This window comes from Rhincodon typus, chromosome 9 (assembly GCF_021869965.1).
Source record: "Rhincodon typus isolate 14 chromosome 9, sRhiTyp1.1, whole genome shotgun sequence".
NCBI lineage: Eukaryota > Metazoa > Chordata > Chondrichthyes > Orectolobiformes > Rhincodontidae > Rhincodon > Rhincodon typus.
In genome coordinates, this window is record NC_063340.1 from 79,714,694 (window position 1) to 79,738,155 (window position 23,462).

A 23,462-nucleotide genomic window follows, 5' to 3' on the forward strand; every position below is an offset into this window, starting at 1 on the left:
AACACAGCAGGCCAGGAAGCATCTGGAGGAGAGCAGACGTCAACAGCAGTCCTGAACAAGGGTAATGCCCAAATTGTTGGCTGCTCATTTCCTCCAGATGCTGCTTGGCCTGCTGTGTTCATCCAGCTCCGCACCTTGTTATCTCAGATTCTCCAGCATCTGCAGTTCCTGCTATCTCTGCCATTGCTAAAGTTGACTTTTACACCCTGTACAAGTTAGTGTTTAATATCTTCAACACCAAACTATGCCTTGGTTTCGAGATATTTCTGCAGACTACCATGACGTATGATTGTTCCCTTAAAACTTCTATACTCTGCAAAAGAGAAACTTTACCAATGGCAGAATGACTCACTTTATATATAATGGAGTTGTACTGCAGTTTGTCCATGACTTCAAATTAGCTGAGTGTCGAAGTAATGAGTGTACATCGCCATCATTAACCAATTTATTCAGAAACGTGTTAACCTTCAACGAAATAAAATGGTTATCTGCCATAGGGTGAAAGAATGTATTCTTTCCATTAATGCTTCTGCACATAATCCAAAATATCCCAGACACCTCCTTTACTATTAAAACACATTAGTTTGCCCTCCCATCTGGGTTGATTCTTTGTACCATCAGCCAGCCCTCAGTCATTCTGATACCTCTCTGTGATAGTGTGTGTGTTTTTTTTTAAAAGCTTGTGAATATATTTATAATATTTTAACAACTGATCAACATGTGCCTTGGTGTGTTGCTACTCACCTTTGGCTGACTTTGATAAAAGCAACTGTGTTGACTATTTGTTTCAGAGATAGTAGGAACTGCAGATGTTGGAGAATCTGCGATAACAAGGTGTAGAGCTGGATGAACACAGCAGGCCAAGCAGCATCAGAGGGGCAGGAAGGCTGACGTTTCGGGCCTAGACCCTTCTTCAGAAATGGGGGAGGGGAAGGGGGTTCTGAAATAAATAGGGAGAGGCGGATAGAAGACGGATAGAGGAGAAGATAGGTGGAGAGGAGACAGGCAGGTCAAAGAGGCGGGGATGGAGCCAGTAAAGGTGAGTGTAGGTAGGGAGGAGATAAGTCAGTCCAAGGAGGACAGACAGGTCAAGTGGGCGGGATGAGGTTAGTAGGTCAGAGATGGGGGTGGAGCTTGAGGTGGGAGGAGGGTACAGGTGGGAGGAAGGACAGGTTAGGGAGGCGGGGCCCAGCTCATCCCTGCCTCCCTAACCTGTCCGTCCTTCCTCCCACCTATCCCCTCCTCCCATCTCAAGCCCCACCCCCATATCCTACCGACTAACCTCATTCCGCCCACTTGACCTGTCCGTCTTCCGTGGACTGACCTATCTCCTCCCTAACTCCCCACCTACACTCACCTTTACTGGCTCCATCCCCGCCTCTTTGACCTCTCTGTCTCCTCTCCACCTATCTTCTCCTCTATCCGTCTTCTATCCGCCTCCCCCTATTTATCTCAGAACCCCCTTCCCCTCCCCCATTTCTGAAGAAGGGTCTAGGCCCGAAACGTCAGCCTTCCTGCTCCTCTGATGCTGCTTGGCCTGCTGTGTTCATCCAGCTCTACACCTTGTTATCTGTGTTAACTCTTTGTTCTCTGGTCCAAAAATGTAGGTTAAACCACACCATGTGTCTGTTTTCTATGTGAACGAGGCACTCTGGGTGTTCTATTCTATATATTACATTTTTAACAAGTAAAATATTCATGCATTAATATGCTTGGATTTTTCTGCCAGGAATATTACTGGCTATTTATTTTCTGCCAGGATATTAATAGCCACTATTAATCTCTCTTAACAACTTGGTTAAATTACACATTTCAGTTTTCAAAGTGGTGGTCATGCACTCAAACCAGACAAGATCTTCTAACTGAAGTAACGTAGCTGAGAACATCTGAGACAAAAGCAAAGTACTGCTGATGCTGCAATTTTGAAACAATCAGCTTGCATGTGAACACGGGAGATGTAGCGCTTCATCTTTTCCCTCCTCCTTCTTCATAGTCCAAGGCCCTATGCACTTTTTCCAAGAGAAAGAGGGATTTACTTGCGCTTGTTTGCACTTGGTACATTTGGGAAGATTTTGGGGAGACTAAATGCAGGCTGGATGACCGCTTTTCAGAACACCTTTCTATCGTTTTTCCCTGAGTGGCCGGCTACTGTCAGTTTAATTCTCCACCTCTCTCCCAGTTTGACTGGTTTGTCCTTGGTCTCCTACAGTGTTCCAAAGAAGCTGAATGCAAACACTACACACAGTACCTCCTTTTTCATGTTGGCACTTTTTAAAGTTCTGGAGTTAACAACATTGAGAGGTTGCATTGATTTCAACAATTTTAAGTCATAAGGTCTTGCCCATATTTTGTTTCATGTCTTTTGCTAGATTTTGTTTTCCCCTTGTTGCATTCTTACCACCCTTTTGCATTTGGAACACAGCTTTCGTGCTATTTGCAGTCCCTCTGGAAATATCATGTTTCTTCATTTGTCCAATACCACTTCCTTTGGCTGTGTACTATTTAACTTCTTTCCATTTTGAACTCTCCTGCCATGTAGCTTATTATAGTTTCTTCCTCTTGTTTTTCCACCACCCACTTCCATCTCTTCTCCCTTTAATCATCTTCCACAGATTTTTCATTTATTCATTTACATTCTTAACCCCTCTCAGTTCTAACTAACAGGCAAAGACCAAAAACACTAATGTTGGTCCTTTCTACACAGATGCTGTCCTACCTGCTGAGTGTTTCAACGTTTGGTTTCTTATTGAAATCTAAGCTTTTGCAGGATAACATTTAAGTTTTACATTAAAGCTGTCCTTGACACTTAAAAGAACAATTAAATTACTTTCCATTCTGAATGTTTTTAACTGCCACTTAGCACACCAACATTGAAACAAAAACGAACTGCTGAAGAAACTCAGCAGGTCTGGCAGCATCATTAGAGACTAAGAGTTAATGAGTTTCTCCAACACTTTGTTTTTGTTTCAGATTTCTGGCATCCACAGTTCTTTGTTTTATAAATTTGGAACTCTGTTCTGCAACTTGTGTCTCAACCTTCCTTGTGTTCCTCCATTTAAAACCCACCCCTTTTGACCAAGCTTTTGCATAAACTCAATACCTGTCCTCCTTTGACTTGCTGACCATTTTTTCCATATGCATCTTGGGGCATTTTCTGTGTTGTCCTAACCATAACCCTATGCACAAATGCAAGTTGTTGGTACAAAGCACTTTGGAAAATAACCAAACAGATAAAAATTCTAATGAAATAAATGTCAATGGTGTGCTATTTTTGTTAATAGATTCCAAGCCAGTTGGAGAGATTGAAATCAAGGCGTACTCACCTTTTACGGAGAATTTATTGACTTCCTCAGGCCTCCCCCTCTAATTCCATATTCTGGAATAAGTCATGTTAATTTGCTTCAGGTTTGATGCCGTTCAAGCATGTGTTCCCATGTTAGTGACTTCTCATCCCTTGTCATTTACAAGTGAATATAATCTAATAAACATTCACAATCCAGCTTTTTGTGATTAGCACTATTTGACATAATTAAGGTGCTTTACAATCTTCAAAAAGAAAACTGCTCCTCTGAGGAATATTTTGCAGTTTCAATGTTGCTGTTGGACATCCTTAATGTATAGACATCAATCTGCCACAATACAAATCTAGCTTGAGCTGCCATGCTTACTGTTGAGAAATGTATCAGCCATGATTGAATAGCAGAGCAGACTGGATGGGCCACATGGCCTATTTCTGCATATGGTCTTATGGTTGTACTTTATGCCTCTTCTATAGTTATTTTACTCTGTTGACTTCTCATGCTTTATGCACACTGCACTCCCAGCAGTCAGTTTGCACCGAAGCAAAATCTTAATTATAAATTAAATAATTAGTCTTTCTGACATATTGATTGGCGGATGAGTACATTGTCCTCATTGCAGACTGGGTCCAAAAATTGCATGGGTCAAATCTGTTAACCAACTATACTCCTCTGCACTTTGCAGTTTAAGAGCCTAATCACTGTGTGCAAGAGTTAGTTTTGTGATACCAGAGCTGGCATATTTCCATAAAATATTGCAACAATTGTTTTCAGCATTTAAGTCCCCTCCCCATACGATCAGGTGCAGTTGGTCCTGGTTCATGTGATCCAGAATTGCCAGATTTCTTGTGTCATTTTAATGGAGTGTTATTGTCATATGCTCTGCTGACGTCCTGAAATATCGTTTAATTTAACTAGAGGAAGGGAATTGGGTGTTTAACAATATTGTAATTGCTGGCACTATACAGGAGCATTAGAAGCTTAGTTGATACACAGCTGCCCTTGTCTGTGCAAAGTGTTGACCAGTGGATTTGTTGCTTATCTGTGTTGTGCATTACTGAATGAGTGTTAATCTGTGGCTGACTTATTCTTATCTGTATCACTACTGTGCTGGAGTAGTCCCTGTTTTTCAGTGCCAGATAATTCTGACTTGGAGCATAGCTGCGTTGAAAATGTTCACTGGTGTTGTGACTAGCTTCATCCAGTACATTGGGGGAGGAGAGAGGGCGAGAACCTCGGCAACCAATGCTGTGCGCAATACATTTCATGCTCTGAATTCATCAACTCAAATTGATCCCAGCCCTGCTAACAGACTGTAAACGTCAGCATTGCCTCCAGTCTAAAATAGTTATAGTTCAAAGTGTTCTCTCGTGGGCACAAGAAGTTTTGAAGGACACTATCTATAACTGTACTGATGGATATTTTTCACTTTATAGAATCTACTTTTCACTTGTACAGAAGTACTGGAGAGGTGAGGTAACATACACTACAGTATGTACGTTATACACCAGTATTTCTTCATTCTTTCATGGCACGTGGGCATCAATGGTTTGGCCGGCATTTATTTTCCATCTCTGACTTGTCTTTCAGTTCAATTAAGTCAGGTGTCACGTGGGACCAAACCTGTTAAGAGTGGTGGATTTAGTACAGTAATGAACCAAACAAGATCTCACTTTAACTCTATTTTATTAATTCAAATAGAAATTGAATTTAAATTCCACCATGTACAGTGGTAGGATTTGAACCCAAATCCCCAGGGCATGAACAAATACAGTCACTGGAAAGCTCAGCAGCATCTGAAAAAATAATCATTTAACGTTTCAGGTCCAGTGACCCTTCCTCAGAACTGTGGATGAACCTGGGCTGGCACATTGCTAGTCCATTGACAATGCCAGCACACTACTAAGACTGTTCAGTAATGTCCTATTGTCTGTAAAAAGTCATTCGTAATATAACATACGGATTTTTTTTTAAACTTTGTCAACTGAAATGCTGGAATCAGAACTTGACTTTCACCCACTTCTGTTTTCTTAAACCTTTCCTCCAGGTTTTGTCTCCTTTTCTGGAGATGCTCATTAGTACAGAGGATGCAAAAAAAAAATTGCTGGAGAAACTCAGCAGGTCTGGCAGCATCTGTGGAGAGAAAGCAGTTTTAATGTTTTGGGTCCAGTGACCCTTCTTCAGAACCCATTGTCCCAATTCCGAGGAAGGGTCACTGGACCCGAAACGTTAACACTGCTTTTTCTCCATAGACAGACCTGTTGAGTTTCTTCAGCAATTTGTTTTTATTTCAGAACTTCAGCATGCATTTTTTTTGTTGTTGACTACTGAGGGTGGATCCACAGTTGCTGAACTATTTTGTGAGAGAGATTAAACATTAGTGTTTACATTGCAGACTATGAGCCCAAGTGGCTATGAGCCCAAGGCTTAGCTGGTGAACCCCTCACCTAATGCATCTGTTTTCTAATCATTGTCAGGGATATTCAACTGAAGCAACCCTGTTTATTTACTTAATCCTAGAGAATACTGCCCAGTCACTTCAGAATGCTGAGATTATTTGTGGTGGTGTTTAACACCAAGTCCCTTTCACCTATTTGCCCTCCCCCACCTCACTATGTGTCCTGTGACTTTAGTTAGTTCTGGTCCAACAGCATCTCAGTTTTAAGATTGACAGCCCTTGTTTTCAAATTCCCCCAATGCCTCAACCCGTCCTTACAACATATAGCCTTCGAGCTCACTAGATATTTTTAATCAGTCTGTCCAGACATGCAAGGACATGCCTCTGGAGCAGATGGGACTTGAACATAGGCCTTCCAGTTCAAAAGGTAGGGACCAGAGTTCACTGTACCTTGTCTATTTTAATTAATTTAGCTGTCTAGCAATTTGAACTCTGAACAGCCTTCCTTAAGGATCTCTAACCCTCTCTCCTTTTTAAGATACTGCTTAAAACCAGTGTATTTGAAACCTTTGGTCATTTATCTGAATGTCTGTAAACTATGGTGCCAAGTTTTATTTTGTAATGCTCTTAAGAGGCACCTTGGGACATTATACTAAATAGAGATGCTAAATCAATACATATTGTTTTGAATCGTGTAACTAAGCCTTGTTCTGCTTGACTGAGCTACATCTTTCACTTACCAATTGGAGGTATGAGGGAAGCCTCAGTGAGTTTGAGTTCATGCGTGAAACAACTCCAGAGGCTGGAATCCTACCAAGTCACCCTTTATTTACATATGGAGTCCTTAACACTGATTCAGTTTCCTCAGTCACCTGTCAGGGTGACCAGAACCTGACACTCCTGTTTATATCAAGGAGCCCTGGCTCACAGATTGGACTAGATTAAGAGCCCCAGTCACCACATTCCTTCCCTTCCGAGTCCAAGCACATTGGCCAGTTCTTTTTATTAAAAATTATAGCTCCTCCTGCAGCATTTTAGTACCAGGTCACGTTCCTCCAACTCTGCCTCTGTAATGGGCAGCATGTGATGCACAGTAGCTTGCCTCTTGCACCTGGAGCATCTTGGAAGAAATTCATTCTCCTGTTCAGGCAGCTGAGGTTATGACATCCGCCCTGTCTGTCTCAGATTCAGATTGTACATAACTGGACTTGATGTTGCATCGATCCTCTCCTCTCGCTTAGGAGACTTGTGTATGGCTCTGGCTTTCCTTCCTTCCTCCTCCCACCACCACCACCACCACCTCTCTTTCTCTCTACCCCCCACCCTTTGATCACCCTCACTTTATCTTCCAATGGATATAACCAAGTCTCGTCGACTCTGTAGCCAAAGTAGGTCACGTGGGGTGCCTGGAACACACCATTTTTCCTTCTAAGGCATATGCCCACCTGGGGGAATTGTCAAAGGACTATGTTCGAGTTCTCCATGTGCTCCTTATTGTTCTGCCCTGTTATTAGCATGTCATCTAGATTAATGGCGACCTGGGGTAGACCTTCAAAATGTTCTCAATCATCCACTGAAAAATTGCACAAGCTGCCATGTGGGGTTATTGTCAGTGTCATATTGATACAAACCCTAAGGGGTATTAATTGTGGCATACTTCTGGGAATTCTTAGTTAACTGTAATTGCAAGTTTGCATGGCTCATGTCTGGCTTCGTGAAGGACAGCTAACCCCCTCCCCCTCCCCCTGCCAGCTTTGTGTTTAAATCCTGTGGGATTGGGTATTTATCCAGCTGCGAAAAGCAGTTTATCGTTTATTTTCAATCTCCACAAAGGCAAACTGACCCATTGGGGCTTCACAAAGCGGTACGACTGGTGTTACCCATTCTACAGTCTTGACTGGTTTGTCATTCCTTTGCTTTCCAGCCTTGATTTCTACCTCTATTTTTGCCTGTGGGCAAAAGGCATTGAGTGGAGCTTGCAGAATCACGGAATTGCTTACATGTCAACTTGCATTGTGGCCTCAGCTCCCTTGATAGTCCCTAGACCTTCTTGAAAAACCTTTTGGGTATTTTATTGGGACTTCACTCAGGCGTCCACTTTCTAATCACAAGATGTTGAGCCAATCTAGGTGAATCCTTCTCAATCAATCAGTTTCACCCCATCGAGTTTGGGCCCGAGCGTTTTACTGCAATCAGTGGCAACTGAACCAGCTGCTTCTCATAAGAGACCAGAACCGAAGTTGTACCCTTAATCTGTAAAATGTTCCCGATATGGGTTCTCAGTCTGGCCGAGGGCTTACTTGAACTTAAAAGGTTAGATTCCAGGGTGAATTTTATTTTAAAAAACTGGTCCTGTGATCACTGAAACTGTAGCACTGCTATCAACCTTCATTAGAACTGAATGACCATTTAACCAGATGTTTATTTTGATTGGTTCATTGTTGCTAAGCAATTTAATTGTTCCAGACCAGATACAGATGGACTTTGCAGAGTGTCCAATCTCCTGGATACCAGAGTATGAGCTCTCTTGCTCCATTTATATCTAATGGCACTCTCTTGTTCAAGCCCTCATACCAGCAGCAACTACAATGGCTTACTCAAGTGGTATTCCCTAAGCTCAGTTGGACTGGCAAGGGCATCCACTTCATTGGATTACCCTGCAACTCATATGCTCCTCTTACCACATTTTCCAATGATAAAGCCTGTATTGTGCCTGTTTGAAGTCTGGTTGGCTTCAGCTAGTTGTCACTTTTGCATGGTTGCATCATTAATCTCACATACCAAATGGTTTCTCAGCATCTCAATAGTTAATCCAAAGTCACATGCTGGTTGTCTTAACCTAGTTAAAAAACCCCAATTCAGATTCCCCTGGTTCTCAAATGGCCAAATGAGACCAATAGTGTCTCAGAATTAGAGGGGGCTTGGAGTTGTAATATTCTTTAACTAAATCCATCAATTCTTGAAAGGTTTTCATATCTGGTATCTCAGGGAAAGGAGGCTCCAAATAGCCAAGAAAGCAGTGGGTCCACAAGCAGACAGGAGAATTATTCATTGATTTTCATCTGCCCTGAGGTCATTTGGACAGACAAAAATAAACACATTTTTTCCGATACTGTCTTTGACAACAAGATCAAACTAGTCAAGCTTCCCAAATAAGAACATGGTGCCAGAAATGCTTATCCCAACTCAAAGCCAATTGTTGCAAGTGAATTTATTCAGGAACATGCTTTTCTCTGATTGCCACTGAAATAACTTCACAGAAGCCAATATCCTTTTCACTACATCACCCTTTGTTTACACTTGAAAAGTCCTTGCTATTGAGCCAGCTCCCAGTGAACAGAAGCTGTGACACTCCTGTATTTCTCTGGCTTCCTGCTTAGAGCTGTTAATCTGACCCAAGCAGGGAACTCATTCTATGAGCTCCACATGGCTGACCTCGTTACAATCACCATGGTATCCTATGGTTGCCCAGCATAGAATATCATTAACTCAATTAAATAACTCAATGTAAAAGTCAGCTAGGCTGCTCTATTTCATGAAGTGAACTTTGTGGTTCAAGAGGAGAATTGAGACATGCTAAATTTTTGAACTGTGCCTCTTTACCCAGAAAAATACAAGCATTTGAACATCCAGCTCTCAAAAGGTTCCAGGGAGTGTACAGAAAAGTTGCTGGAAATACAGGTGAGCAGGGCAGACAAATATACATGTTCCATTTAATCTTTTTTGTCACACATAGGGAGGAAACAATGCTGGCCACACTGTCGTAGTCGATTCAGTTGAATATGACTTTCACCTTTTACCCAGTGGAATCATCAATCCCAATGTAATTGCCTTCATTGGTAAGTTGTCAGATATATTTTGTCCACAGCAATAAATGTGAATTGCTTAATTATTCTGGATCAGTTAATAAGGACCTACAATAGCTTACAGGCACCATTGAAGGTTGTGTGTGCAAATACTGGTGTTAAATATAGATCAAACTTTGTTGTGACCTACCACAGAATTGCACTTTCACTAAAAGTCTTAGTTCTGTTGGTTGCATTTCCAATGCTTTTGTAATGTAAACCTCACTGGTTCTTTGGACAGCAGTTGAAACTTCTCACCCCTCCCATCCCCCTATATTTGTTTCTGTGTAGTTCTGTAACAGTCTACCAGAAATCTAGCTGAGTCGCACTTTCTCTGTTTAACTCTCACCCGCTTAGTGTGAAACACCAGTATAATGTTCTTTTTAAATTGGGCATGTGCTCCATGAATGCAAAACTACCGTGTAGATGGGACTTCTGATTTCTTACCTGGAGTTGTTCTGCTGCTTATATTTGTAAAGTAGTATGAGGGAATGTCAACACTCTATTCATGGTGAACTAATCCCCTGAGGCAGGCAGGGAACATTGGGCATGGACGGTGCAAAGCTGGTGTGTAGCGTATGGAGCTACACAGACCTACCTGCATCAGTTATAAAATTTCTAGCTGGTTATATTGTCCATTGGACAGTGGGGAGAAGTGGAGTCAGCAAACCTGGCAACAGTTTAAGGCCTATGTATTATAAAAAAAAGGTCTTCAACATCAATGATCAGAACAACTAACAAGTCTAATTAGAGTTGGTTGGTTTTCCAGAGACCCCTTATAGGCACAATGGACTAAATGGCTACTTCCTGTCCTGTAGAATTCTATAAAGCCCACATGATTTATTTCTTAACTATTTTTAAGAAAATGATATTGTTAAAACTGTTAAAGTTAATATTCAGAAAATTAGATTATATGGCTGTTTCTTTCAACTCAAATAAATATCTGCAGACAGAGCAGATCCTTTGACCAGCATTTTCTAAGGTTCGTAAACAAACTTCTGTGTTGCCACTGGGTTATAAGTATGCACTTTATGCACTGTAGGATTAATGGTATTTGGGCCAATGTACATACGTCACACTCAATAATTGATCATTTTAAATTGTTCCGACATGCTCCTTCTGCAATGACAAATCTCTAACCGACAATGCTTTGCTCTAAATTCACCATAGGTTGGAAAGATGAAGCACTTAATTGTTAACACAGATCGTTGTAATCAAAATCAGTTGAATGCGATACTGTCCATCAAAATCTTTCACACATCCAAGTGAAAATGCGCACTACCCTTTATGTTAAAGGCCTATATATTGAAGCTGTACACAATCGGGTCTGTAATCTGTATTGTGTATGTTAATAGTCTTATTAAGCTGATGGTGGGTGAGCTACAGGTATTTGAGTTTAGTGAGCTGTCCTGTGGTACTGTAGGTCTGCAGTCTCTTTCTTTAAGAATTTCAGTCCATGTTTCTTTGCAAAGAAAGGCTGTTTACATAGTTAGCATGGTTCCCAATTTCAGCAGATGTAGATATTTTCAAGCAACCTGGTGCAGCTAGAATTTGAACTCTGGTCTTCTGGCCAAGAAGTAGTGACACTGCACCATAAGAGCCTAACAGAAAAGGGTCTTTGTCTATGGATGGTCTCGAACTACCATAGACAATTAGCGGCTGAATGTGATAACCAATTATGTCACAGAGACCGATCCATTACATGTGATGTATGTTGGGGTAAATAATTAATTTGTTACTTGATTTGATTATGACAGTGTAATTTAGTGACACGTGGCCACCTGTATCTTAGTTTCTTTTTAGTTAATCAGTTTGGAATTCTAATGGCATTTATTCAGAATTGCAGTGTTTGGATTGCAATCTTAACACCTGAAACTAAACCTGCGTAGCAAAATAATGGGTGGTGGGAAAATAACTTCTTGTTTGTTCATGGTTTGTAGTTGTCAATGGCTAGGCCAGCATTTATTGCCCTCATTGCCCTGAAGAAGGTGGCGGTGAGCTGCCACCTTGAACCATTGCAGTTCTTGGAGTGTAGGGACATCCCTGGTGCTGTTAGTTCCAGGTTTTTGACCCAGTGTTCGTGAAGACAATAAACAGCATAGCTCCATATTGCGGTTTGTGTGTGTTTGTATTTTATTACTGCATTTTTCCACTATTTAAAAGCCAGCACCAGAAAAGCAAGCCATACAAGCCACTCCTAGTATGAGCTTGGTAGTGAAAGAGCCATTTGAGTTTCATTTATTGACTGCTACTTGAAAATTCAACTTTGAGTTCCAGGTACTTCATTAATTTACAATAAATCAAACAATTCCACTAATGATCATAGGCAAACAGAATCAAAATATAGGGAGAGAAGTTATACCAAATTTCATTGTCAACCACTGGCTGCTTCTATAAAGCCCAATCAAGAAATCTGACCAGTGGGTTATTCTAAGAGATTGTGGTGACTGTGCATCCTTCGTGTATATGATTAACATTTTCTGCTTCGCTAATAACTTGGCCAGAATTAATAAAGCTCACCTTCAAAGGATGTCCAGCCATCATTGCCATTTGAATTGGACATGGGTTTCTGCATTCAGCAGCATTATTTACACCAAGTCTACTTTTATTCCTTTTCATTTTCGTTTTATCCGTTTATTTTATCATGTGTATTTTCACTTTTAGGAGGGCTATTGTTTTCTTTATTAGCTAACTGTTTGTGTTCTGTAGGTAATGGAGTGGTCATTCATCTACCAGGTCTCTTTGAAGAAGCCGCAAAAAATGAGAAGAAGGGAAATGGTTAGTACAGTAGGTTTCAGACTGATCTGGGAGTTGAAGTGTATTGATACTGCTGGCTATGAGAAAACAGCAATGTGGTTACTGTCAGTTCAGTGTTTGCAGAAGCTGCTCATCTCTTAAACAGTACCTTTCCATATTTTTGCAGGAACCTCATCTTTTGAAATTTGAGATTGTTTGCTGTTTTTCTTTGATTTTTCTGTCGTCTTCAGTTAAAATATCTACCCGCTTTGACTATGTAGTGTATCAATGTTCTCTGATATTTTGTTCACACTATGGCTGTTTATTACATTAATCATGATACTCTGACCGTTTTTCCCCTATATCCCCTCTACAGCATCAGTCTCCTTTTTAGTTACCCAATTGATTTGTTTTTGTCTTCCTAGTGCCATGATTTCCATAATGTCAAAGCTTGTCAGGCAAAGTAATTAATTATAGACTTTTTTTCGTCACTGTCTTGAATCAAATTTTATGTCTGCTGGTCTTGAGTCATTAATATACAGAATTTAAGACTATTGTGATGGGGAAAACTCACTTCACACTCACAAAAAAAGGATAATTTGCACTTTTAAACCAGATAGTTTCACAATAACTAGACTTAAGATGGATGTCATCTTTCCATGCTAGCAAACAATGAGAAGGACAATGGAACATGGTGTCTGGGAGAAAGTGGATCCATTGAAGACTAGTTTAAGTGTAAACATATCTCATTGCAATTAGACCGAAGTGGTGGTTTAATTTCATATTAAAAATGAAGCAGATTGTTTAAAATGTTTACATGTTGAATAAAACGTCATAGAAAATTTAATGTTTCCCATGACTGAATTGTTAAAGGTACAGTTCATAGGAAAATGTTAATATGAGCCAACTTAACACATTGAGTGTTCAAGGAATGCCTGTAGAATAAAATAACTCCCATTGTGTTTTTGTGTCGATTTCTGATGAGATTTAAATTGACAATGTTATTCATGTTCAGTATTGTTTGTGAATTTTGTGGATTAATTGCCACATTCAAAAGGCCTATTGCTTATGAGAATGTGTTTTTATTTTTAAAAATTGCATCAACACCAATTTTATTTTTATTGATTTCAAGTATCCAGGTTTCCTAAATAATCTTCCATGTGCAATGTACAGTATTTAACAGGCAGTTGTTAATCCTGGGCATCTTATTCCACATATGATATGTACGAAGGCCCGTATTTCATATCATGGGGTTCTTGTTCCATCTGTAGAGGCAACTAGAGATTGGGCGAAAGACCTAGCGAAAAAAAATCTCCTTATTCAGAGTTCCCTTTCTAGGTGAAAAGGCATCCCCTTGCCAATTTTCTTCACAATTTTAAACACCCTAAAACTGATGGCCTCTTCATTGCCTTACTTCCAGGCAAATTACCCAGTCTGTCATTACACCGTTGTCTTTGTATCCAAGATATTGTCTAATTGGATAATTGCTAGAGTCCTGTGGACACACGATAGGAACCAGAGTAGGCCATTCGCTGTTTAAACCTGCTGTGCTATTCAATTAAATTTGGGCTGATCTGTTTTTTTCCCCAACGTTCCACAATCCCATCTTCCCCATAATCTTTAATTCCCTTGCCTGACAAGAATAGAGGATATGTAGCTGACTTTAACTGTTTTATATCTTGCTGCTAATGTCCTGGAAAACTCTAGACATAAAGTTAAAACCTTGATCAGATTGTTTCTGAATTACTAGTCATAAGAAGTAAACAAAACGGTTAACTTTTTTCCTATTATTTTAGCTGTAATAGTCCTTTAAGGGATAACTCTGGAAATTGAGTTGTCATATTCATAAAGGTAAAAGTATACTGATGTCTTTTTGCTTTTAATAATATTTCTTCACATTCTACCAACAGCTGACTAAGTGGTTCTTAAAAATATGGTCTAAGTATCAGAGATGCTGGTTTAATTATTTGTTGAGGTCTTCCTATGACCTGACATGTATAATATGTTTTACAGAATTGGACCACATCTTTGTGAAGTCTTCGCCTTCTAAAATACCTCTTTATCAGTGCTTGCCTTTCATCACTTCCCGTGTCCTGACACGGGAAATTCATTTGCTACTTGTAATATCTCCTTATGATATCGAGGCAAGACAACAATTTGATAAACAACCGTCCATTTTTCAGCTGCAGGTCTATGAGGATGTCTCTGTTTCATCAACAGAGCTCCATATTTAATATAACAGCACTATGGAAGTCCTTCAGCTTCAACTTCAGTGTGAACTGTCTGTACCAAATTATTTAACTCTGGATCTGTTTCTTGAGCCTCAATTAATGAAGACATGCCAACAGTTCTTTTGCATTGTCCTCAGTCCTAAATGTATTTTTGACTCCCTTGACATTTGTGTGCGATATTAGTGTCACTAGTGATGATTAACTTTATTTAGCCATTTCTCTAGTCACCGGACACGATGGAAAGATACTCAACCTGTTTTTGCAAGGCATTCTTTTCAGCATCATTTGAACTTTCCATGATTATATCTGAAGGTATAATTTTCACTCCAGCCAAATCATTCCCCAGGAGTAAATCCACACTGTCCATGGGTAATATCTTAACTATGCCAACTACCTCTAGTCCAAATCATAAGTTACATTTCAGTTGGACTTTGTATGATACAATATAGAGGATATAGCCTCTACTTATCCCGTTTACTGACAGTTTAACTTTCATTGAACTTTATGGAGAGAAAACCAAATCCTTCTCCAGGAAGAGAGTTTGAGCATCACTTGTATCCCTTAGTACAGTTATAGTTATATTGCTTGGAGCCACAGAGATCTGCAGCACAAAAAAGGCCCTTTAGCACATCATGTCCATGTTGGTCAAAAAAAAACACCTAACTATTTTCTAGCACTTGGCCTGTAGCCTCATATGCTTTGGCATTGCAAGTGCATATCTAAGAACAATTTAAATCTTGAGGGTTTCTGCCTCTACCACCCTTTCAGGCAGTGAATTCCAAATTTCCACCATCACCTGTTGGGGGAGAAAAGGTTTTCCTCATATCTCCTCTAAACCTTCTGTCCCTTCCCTTAAATATATGCCCCCTGATCATTGATCTCTCCAACAATGGGAAAAGTTTCTTCCAGTCTACCCTGCATCACTGTTTAGAGCAAAGCCCTTTATCTCTCTTAGGTACCCTATGTACCTCTCCAGGACTCATGGCAGTATTTATCCCCAATCGCATACTTGTAGATACAGCTACAATTTGATCTATGGTAGTTCTCTTTTCTGACTAATTCTTATGTACGCCAATAAGTCCCATAGTTTTCCTCTCAAATTCAAGCATTCTGAATGAGTGTTTCCCACTTTGCTACAGCAGAAACACTTCAAACTTTGATTTTCACCTCCACTCTACTTTTTCTTCTGACCTGTGGAGGAATTCTTGGGGCATTCCCAGTGATCTATTCTTTACTCCTTCCTTTCACCTTCCCACTTTCGATCCCTTTCAAATTTTTGCGGGTGATGCAGAAATCATTCAGTTTTATGGATCAGCTCATAATCATGAACCCCAGTATGGGTTGTTACAAAGAACAAAGAAAATTACAGCGCAGGAACAGGCCCTTCAGCCCTCCGAGCCTGCGCCGATCCAGATCCTCTATCTAAACCTGTTGCCTATTTTCCAAGGATCTGGATCCCTCTGCTCCCTGCCCATTCATGTATCTGTCTAGATACATCTTAAATGACGCTATCGTGCCTGCCTCTACCACCTCCGCTGGCAACGCGTTCCAGGCACCCACCACCCTCTGCGTAAAGAACTTTCCACGCATATCTCCCTTAAACTTTTCCCCTCTCACCTTGAAATTGTGACCCTTACTAATTGAGTCCCCCACTCTGGGAAAAAGCTTCTTGCTATCCACCCTGTCTATACCTCTCATGATTTTGTAGACCTCAATCAGGTTCCCCCTCAACCTCCGTCTTTCTAACGTAAATAATCCTAATCTATTCAACCTCTCTTCATAGCTAGCGCCCTCCATACCAGGCAACATCCTGGTGAACCTCCTCTGCACTCTCCCCAAAGCATCCCCATCCTTTTCGTAATGTGGCGACCAGAACTGTATGCAGTATTCCAAATGTGGTCGAACCAAAGTCCTATACAACTGTAACGTGACCTGCCAACTCTTGTACTCAGTACCCTGTCCGATGAATGAAAGCATGCCGTGTGCCTTCTTGACCACTCTATCGACCTGCGTTGCCACCTTCAGGATACAGTGGACCTGAACACCCAGATCTCTCTGTGCATCAATTTTCCCCAGGGCTTTTCCATTTACCGTATAGTTGGCTCTTGAATTGGATCTTCCAAAATGCATCACCTCTCATTTGCCTGGATTGAACTCCATCTGCCATTTCTCCGCCCAACTCACCAATCTATCTATATTCTGCTGCATTCTCCGACAGTCCCCTTCACTTTCTGCTACTCCACCAATCTTGGTGTCATCTGCAAACTTACTAATCAGACCATCTATACCTTCCTCCAGATCATTTATGTATATCACAAACAACAGTGGTCCCAACACAGATCCCTGTGGAACACCACTGGTCACAGTTCTCCATTTTGAGAAACTCCCTTCCACTACAACTCTCTGTCTCCTGTTGCCCAGCCAGTTCTCTATCCATCTAGCCAGTACACCCTGGATCCCATGCGACTTCACTTTCTCCATCAGCCTACCATGGGGAACCTTATCAAATGCCTTACTGAAGTCCATGTATATGACATCTACAGCCCTTCCCTCATCTATCAACTTTGTCACTTCCTCAAAGAATTCTATCAAGTTGGTAAGACATGACCTTCCCTGCACAAAACCATGCTGCCAATCACTAATAAGCCCATTTTCTTCCAAATGTAAATAGATCCTATCCCTCAGTATCTTCTCCAGCAGCTTCCCCACCACTGATGTCAGGCTCACCGGTCTGTAATTACCTGGATTATCCTTGCTACCCTTCTTAAACAAGGGGACAACATTAGCAATTCTCCAGTCCTCCGGGACCTCACCCGTGCTCAAGGATGCTGCAAAGATATCTGTTAAGGCCCCATCTATTTCCTCCCTCGATTCCCTCAGTAACCTGGGTTAGATCCCATCTGGACCTGGGGACTTGTCCAACCTAATGCCTTTTAGAATACCCAACACTCCCCCCACCCCACCATGCTGACTTGACCTAGAGTAATCAAACATCTACCCCTAACCTCAATATCTGTCATGTCCCTCTCCTCGTGAATACCGACGCAAAGTACTCATTAAGAATCTCACTCATTTTCTCTGACTCCTCGCATAACTTCCCTCCTTTGCCCTTGAGTGGGCCAATCCTTTCTCTGGTTACCCTCTTGCTCCTTATGTACGAATAAAAGACTTTGGGATTTTCCTTAACCCTGTTTGCTAAAGATATTTCATGACCCCTTTTAGCCCTCTTAATTCCTCGTTTCAGATTGGTCCTACTTTCCCGATATTCTTCCAAAGCTTCATCTGTTTTCAGTCACCTGGACCTTATGTATGCTTCTTTTTTCCTCTTTGCAGAAGGTAGTGAGTCTTCAAATTCCTCAGAGAATAATCTCTCTAAGAACTTCACACATTTCAGTTTCTAAAGTGTCTATCCACTTATCAAAATTACTTTGCTTAACTCTTTCAAATTCAGTTTAGGTTTGAAAATTCCAGAACTTTTGCCTATAAACCTCAGGAACTAAAATAAAGCAAAGAACTGCGAATTCTGAGATCTGAAGCAAAAACAGAAATTGTTGGAGAAACTCAGCAGGTCTGGCAGCATCTGTGGGAAGAAAGCAGAGTTAGTGTTTCAACTTGAATCTGCTGGGTTTCTCCAGCAATTTCTGTTTTTGACTCAGGAAGTAACTCCTATGCAGTCAATGTAGCTTTTTTTATGGCGTCATAATCCCTAAAACTACCTCTGACAATGAAGTGTAAATTTCCTTTGCTTTCTGTTAACGTACTCTGCATGAGCAAAGTCCAGGCTCCGTTTGGCAAACTCACTTATTTTCTCAATAAGCGTAAAAAATGCTTCCCCATCCTTTTCCTCACATTTTGACAGGACCTGTACAAATTCAAAGATTTTGTTTCTGGACTTTAGATTGTAACTCTGATTCACCTCCTCAGAGTCTTCATCAACGTTTGTTGTCATCTTTTTGTCTACACAAAACATTTTATGAGGAATAATTCATGTTCTCGGTCTCTCATCTTCCCTTTGTTTTGCGATTCTAATTTTATTCCATTTCCTGTCTTTTTTAATTCTGTCTCTTTCTTTATCATTTCCTCCCTTTTTGGAATTCAGTCTCCAGCTTCTTCATCGTTTCTTTATGCTCAAGCTGGTCAGTCAGCTCAGATGGCTGGACAGTTAGTTTGCCATGCAGAGTGATGCCACCACCAGCATCAATTCCAGCACTGGCTGAGGTTACTATGAAGGACTCTCCTTCTCCACCTCTCCCCTCACCTGAGACATGGTGATCCTCAGGTTAAACCACCACCAGTTGTTTCTCTATGGTCTGGTAGGACTATGGCAATTTAACTTTGAAGCTGCAACCATAACTGAATATCACCTGATCCTGGTGTTTCACTACTTGGAGTTATCTGGTCTGTTCTGTATTTCTACTGAACTTACATCCTGTGTTAGAACTTCAATTATATCTGCTCTATTAGCTTTATCAGGCAAAGCCACCGCCAGCTTGCATGCCAATTCAAGTAACCTGTTTTTGGACATTCACTTCATATTGTCAAGGACAACTCTGCCATCTGCAGGAAATCATTTACAACATTCAGTGCTATTTCTTACTAATACCACACACAAAACACCCAACCCACTCTGTTTCAAAATGATCCTGGATCAACCACAATCTCTTGTAACAACTCACTTTGGAAAGTCCTGATTCTCAAGCTCTACTACTCCCAGAGTCTTCCAATTTACCTGTTTGTTGGAATCAAATTAACAAACTACTGACTAGGTTCCTATACTTTTTCTTAAAAGTAAGTAAATTCTAATCACAAGTAAACAGCTATGAACTGTCAACATAAAGCTCTACTAGTTAAAACTCTAAGCCTCCCCCCTCTTTAAAAACTTCTATAGGTTCACAGACAAGTATAATGCAAACAAAAAACAAATTGGTTTCTGGGTGGTTTGAAATTAAAACCTTGGAACTACAATTCACTAACACTAGCTCACATGGTTTATTGGGATGATCGTTTTGCTTTTCTTCTTTATTCCTTCACTGGATGCGGGCTTCGCTGGCTAGGCAGCATTTATTGCCCGTTCCTAATTGCCCAGAGGGCACTTAAGAGTCAACCACATTACTGTGGGTCTGAAGTCACATGTAGGTCAGACCAGGTAAGGATGGCAATTTCCTTCCCCTGAAGGGCATTAGTGAACCAGCTGGGTTGGACTTTGTTCTTCAGTTTCCTTTCTCTGGGTCTTTTCACTTTTTGCAGGAGGCATTGAGTGATCGGTACACTAGCTGTTGGTTAAAGACAGCAGATTACAGCAAATAGTGGGGAAAAAATATAGCTTTCTTAGGTTTCATTATTTTACTGCCAAGAGAAATACACCATCTGCAGTTCCAGCAGTCTGAAGGCTTCTCAGTTTTGTTCACACTACAAGCTGTTCGGCTGCCCAGGTACCAATCAGTTGTCGTCAGGCTGATGTTATTTCGCTACTATGACTGGTCACATTGCACAAACCAATCAGCTACTTGTTGCTGCCCAATGCCACATACAAACAGCTTCCCCTACTGCTTGAATAAAGCAGTGTGAGTAACTTGCATGCAGTTTCAGTAAACATTTCTTAGAAGTGCAGCAATTCCTCCACAGACTTTGGTTTTAAACAGTCCTTTTCTCCACAAATAAAAATGCAGAAAATAACATGATATGGTCTTGGCTATCCAACCCGTCACGTGTTTTGATATAGCTTTCCGATCAGCTCTGTTTCCTCATCACCCTGTATTTTTTCCCCCCTCAACTATTTATCTAAAACGTTTAGCTGGGGCAAAGCATTAAAGGCTCGCCATGATTAAGTTGGTAACTACAGCATGTAAATGTAAGATGATGTGAATGAAGGAAGAGGCTAAGAACTTTATATTCAGTAACAATGGTGGAGGCAGAATCCACACATTTTTAAAAGGAAAGTGGATAATTATTTGAAAGCTAACGATTTAAGAGGGAATGGGGCTAAATGGATTGCTCTTTCAGGGCATTGACAAGGTGGACTTAATGGGCCTTCTTTGCTGTAGAATTTTGAGGTTAGGTCTCAAATTGGCTGAGTTGATAACACCACCTTGTTTAGGTCTGAAAGTTGAAGACTCAAAACTAGTCTAGGATGTGAATGTTCTCGTGTAGTACTGAGGGAGTGCATTCTGAAGTGCTGACTTCAAATTAGTTTTCTTTAAAAACTATCTATTACCTGTGCATTGAGATGACAATCAAAGCAAAGAGTCTCTATTTCTTTAATATTTCATCATCACCCAGAATCTCGCTGATGTTTATGGACTTCAGTGAACCAGGATTTTCACCAGGTTTGATTAATAGTTAATAAAAACCAAAAGAACTGCAGATGCTGTAAATCAGGAACAAAAACAGAAGTTGCTGGAAAACCTCAGCTGGTCTGGCAGCATCTGTGAAGAAAAGAAATCAGAGTTAACGATTTGAGTCTGGTGGCCCTTCCTCAGAACCCCAAAACATTAACTCTGATTTTTTTTCTTCACAGATGCTGCCAGACCAGCTGAGGTTTTCCAACAATTTCTGTTTTTGTTTGATTAATAGTCACTGTTTCCGAAAGGAATTTACCATGTGCAGCACTTATGGGTATTGTGCCACATGAATAAAGATTTTCCTTCTTTGCCATTTTTATTAAGTGTAATAACTTTTTGTTTATCTTCAGGTCTTCAAGATTGGGAGAATAGACTGATCATTTCAGACAGAGCTCATATTGGTAAGTTGAATTATAACTATTAAAATGTTCACTGAAAACCGAACTCCTCTTGCTTTTTATGTAGGCTGCATTACCTTGCTACTCCTTCCACAGTTTGAGCTTACACAACACTTTCTATGCCCAGTGAAAACATTTAATTTCCAACTGTGATGGTGGATATTGTTATCTCTTTCCCCTCTTTGCTCAATTTTTTTTTTTATTTCCTTGAAAAAAATCCACAGCTTATTACGAAACACAGCTCATCTGTTTTTGTAACCTCCAGTAAAAGATTGTGATTGGATGCTGTATAATAGCACCTGCATTTGAACCTTCAGAAAATCCCTTCCCCTTGTGTCAGTCGCAAATTTAGCTGTGAACTGAAGCTGCTTAATTGTTTTCACAGTGTAATGGGCTCACAGTGCAAACTAAATCAGCAAAAACAAAATGTTAATATGTTGGAAGTCTGAAGGAGGACAAGAATGCTGCAAATATTCACTCAGGAAGTCTGGCAACATGTATGGAGAAAGTTTTTTAAAAAAAAGTTGATATTTCAAGTTTGTGAACTTTGATCAGAACGGGGACCAGAGTAGTTCAGCAGACACATTGAGAAAATAAAGTCATCAAGATTTCCACTGGAAACTACAATGTTATTTACTTGATGTAAAGTTTATCAGCTATATTATTACAGGATTTTCATGCCGTTGCATGTTAAATACATATCACAATCTGGTTAGTTGCATAAAGTCTGCCTAGAGCCTGGATTGTTCAGGATTCAGGATCTGACCTACTTTGATCAGAATTAGTACCTCGCCCAAAAAAAATCTTAGAGGTTTATTTTGACAGAACTGCAAGAGATAGTATTAAAAGTGGTGGGGAAACCCAGACGGTCTGACAGCATCAAGCACCGAAGAGTTGTGTTATAGTGGATTTGAAACATCAACTCAGTTTCTGTCTGCACAAATGCTGCCAGATGTGCTGAGTTTCTCCAACACTTTTTAATTATCTTATTTTTCAAGTACCTGCAGTGCTCTGCTTTTATGCAAGAGACAGTATTGGTTGAAGTGAATTACTGTATACGAATCTAAATGCCAAAGAAAGAGCCACAAACATATTGTTCTTTGTTGTTGAAACCATGAACATAAATTATTGGTAATATTAATATGCTGTAATATTGGTGAAAGGTTAACTGTAAGTATTTCTATCTCTTTAAATGTGTAATAGATTGAAGGGTATACTGAAAGGATGTATGCAAATGAAGATTGTAACCTCCTAGATCATTGTGTTTGGACACAGTACAGATACTAACAGGTTGATTTTTTTGAGAGTAGTCAAGGCAAGAATACTTGGAACAATTTGTGTATTATTGTACATCAGTTAATGAGTGCAGCAAGATCAAGCCTTTATCTGTTTCTTTTTAAGTGTTTGATTTCCACCAAGCTGCTGATGGTGCTCAGGAGCAACAGAGGCAACAACAAGCAGGAAAAAAGTAAGGATTTACATGTTTCCAGGGAAATGTTTTTAGCATTTCTCTAAAGTAGAATTTGATAACTCATAGCTTTCATAATAAATGGTATCTTTCACACTAAAAGGAACCATTTGGTCTCTTCTATTCAAAGCTGGGTCTTTGCAATAGCATTACTTGTGTATTAGCATTAAACCTAGTGATTAGTGACATGACTTTTTTGACTCTTCCAATAATAATTCTAGCTTTTTGAATTGCCAAAGCTTAACCTATGTTGACTAAGAAGTGACTCCCCTGAACCTAGGAATGCATCAACAATGATGTGTTGTAAAACCTTACAGCACACAAGGAGACTATTTCGACCATCTTTCTATGCAGTAGATAAAACCTATAACTTCAAATTCCTACTTTACCCACCACCATGCCTACTTACCTCGTAGATTGGGAGCTTGTTATTATGTTTCTTAAAATATTAAATTAGCATTTAAGCATTTCATGGTGCCACGTACACATAGTGGGCTACATTATGTTTTTAATACATTAAAGAATCTGATGATATTGGTAATTCAAATTGTATGATGTACCATGCACTCATGATATACTATTTGGTTGTTACTGTATAACTGTGTTCCTGTGTGATCCCAAGGTTAGTGTTGAGTAAATACAGTCTCCTGTAACTGAGAATTTAATTGTTTTTGTTCAGGGACTTTTTAGATTAGAAAATACATGGAAATTTCAGACTCCAAGTCAGTGACTCCTTTTTTGGGTTA

General features: G+C 40.1%; 1 protein-coding gene across 2 annotated transcripts in view; it reads left to right on the plus strand.

Moving 5' to 3' along the window:
- LOC109939021 (adenylosuccinate synthetase isozyme 2-like) overlaps nt 1-23,462 on the plus strand; it is a 45,626-nt gene that overhangs the window by 833 nt on the left and 21,331 nt on the right. The window contains exons 1-5 of one of the 2 annotated variants that reach the window (XM_048601036.1): nt 4,699-4,770; nt 9,434-9,536; nt 12,252-12,320; nt 21,201-21,251; nt 22,650-22,716. In XM_048601036.1, the coding sequence (XP_048456993.1) occupies nt 4,714-4,770; nt 9,434-9,536; nt 12,252-12,320; nt 21,201-21,251; nt 22,650-22,716 (347 nt within the window). In that variant the 5' untranslated portion in view covers nt 4,699-4,713. Of the gene's footprint in view, nt 1-4,698; nt 4,771-9,433; nt 9,537-12,251; nt 12,321-21,200; nt 21,252-22,649; nt 22,717-23,462 lie in introns of those variants that run through there. The other variant, XM_048601035.1, reaches the window with a different exon arrangement.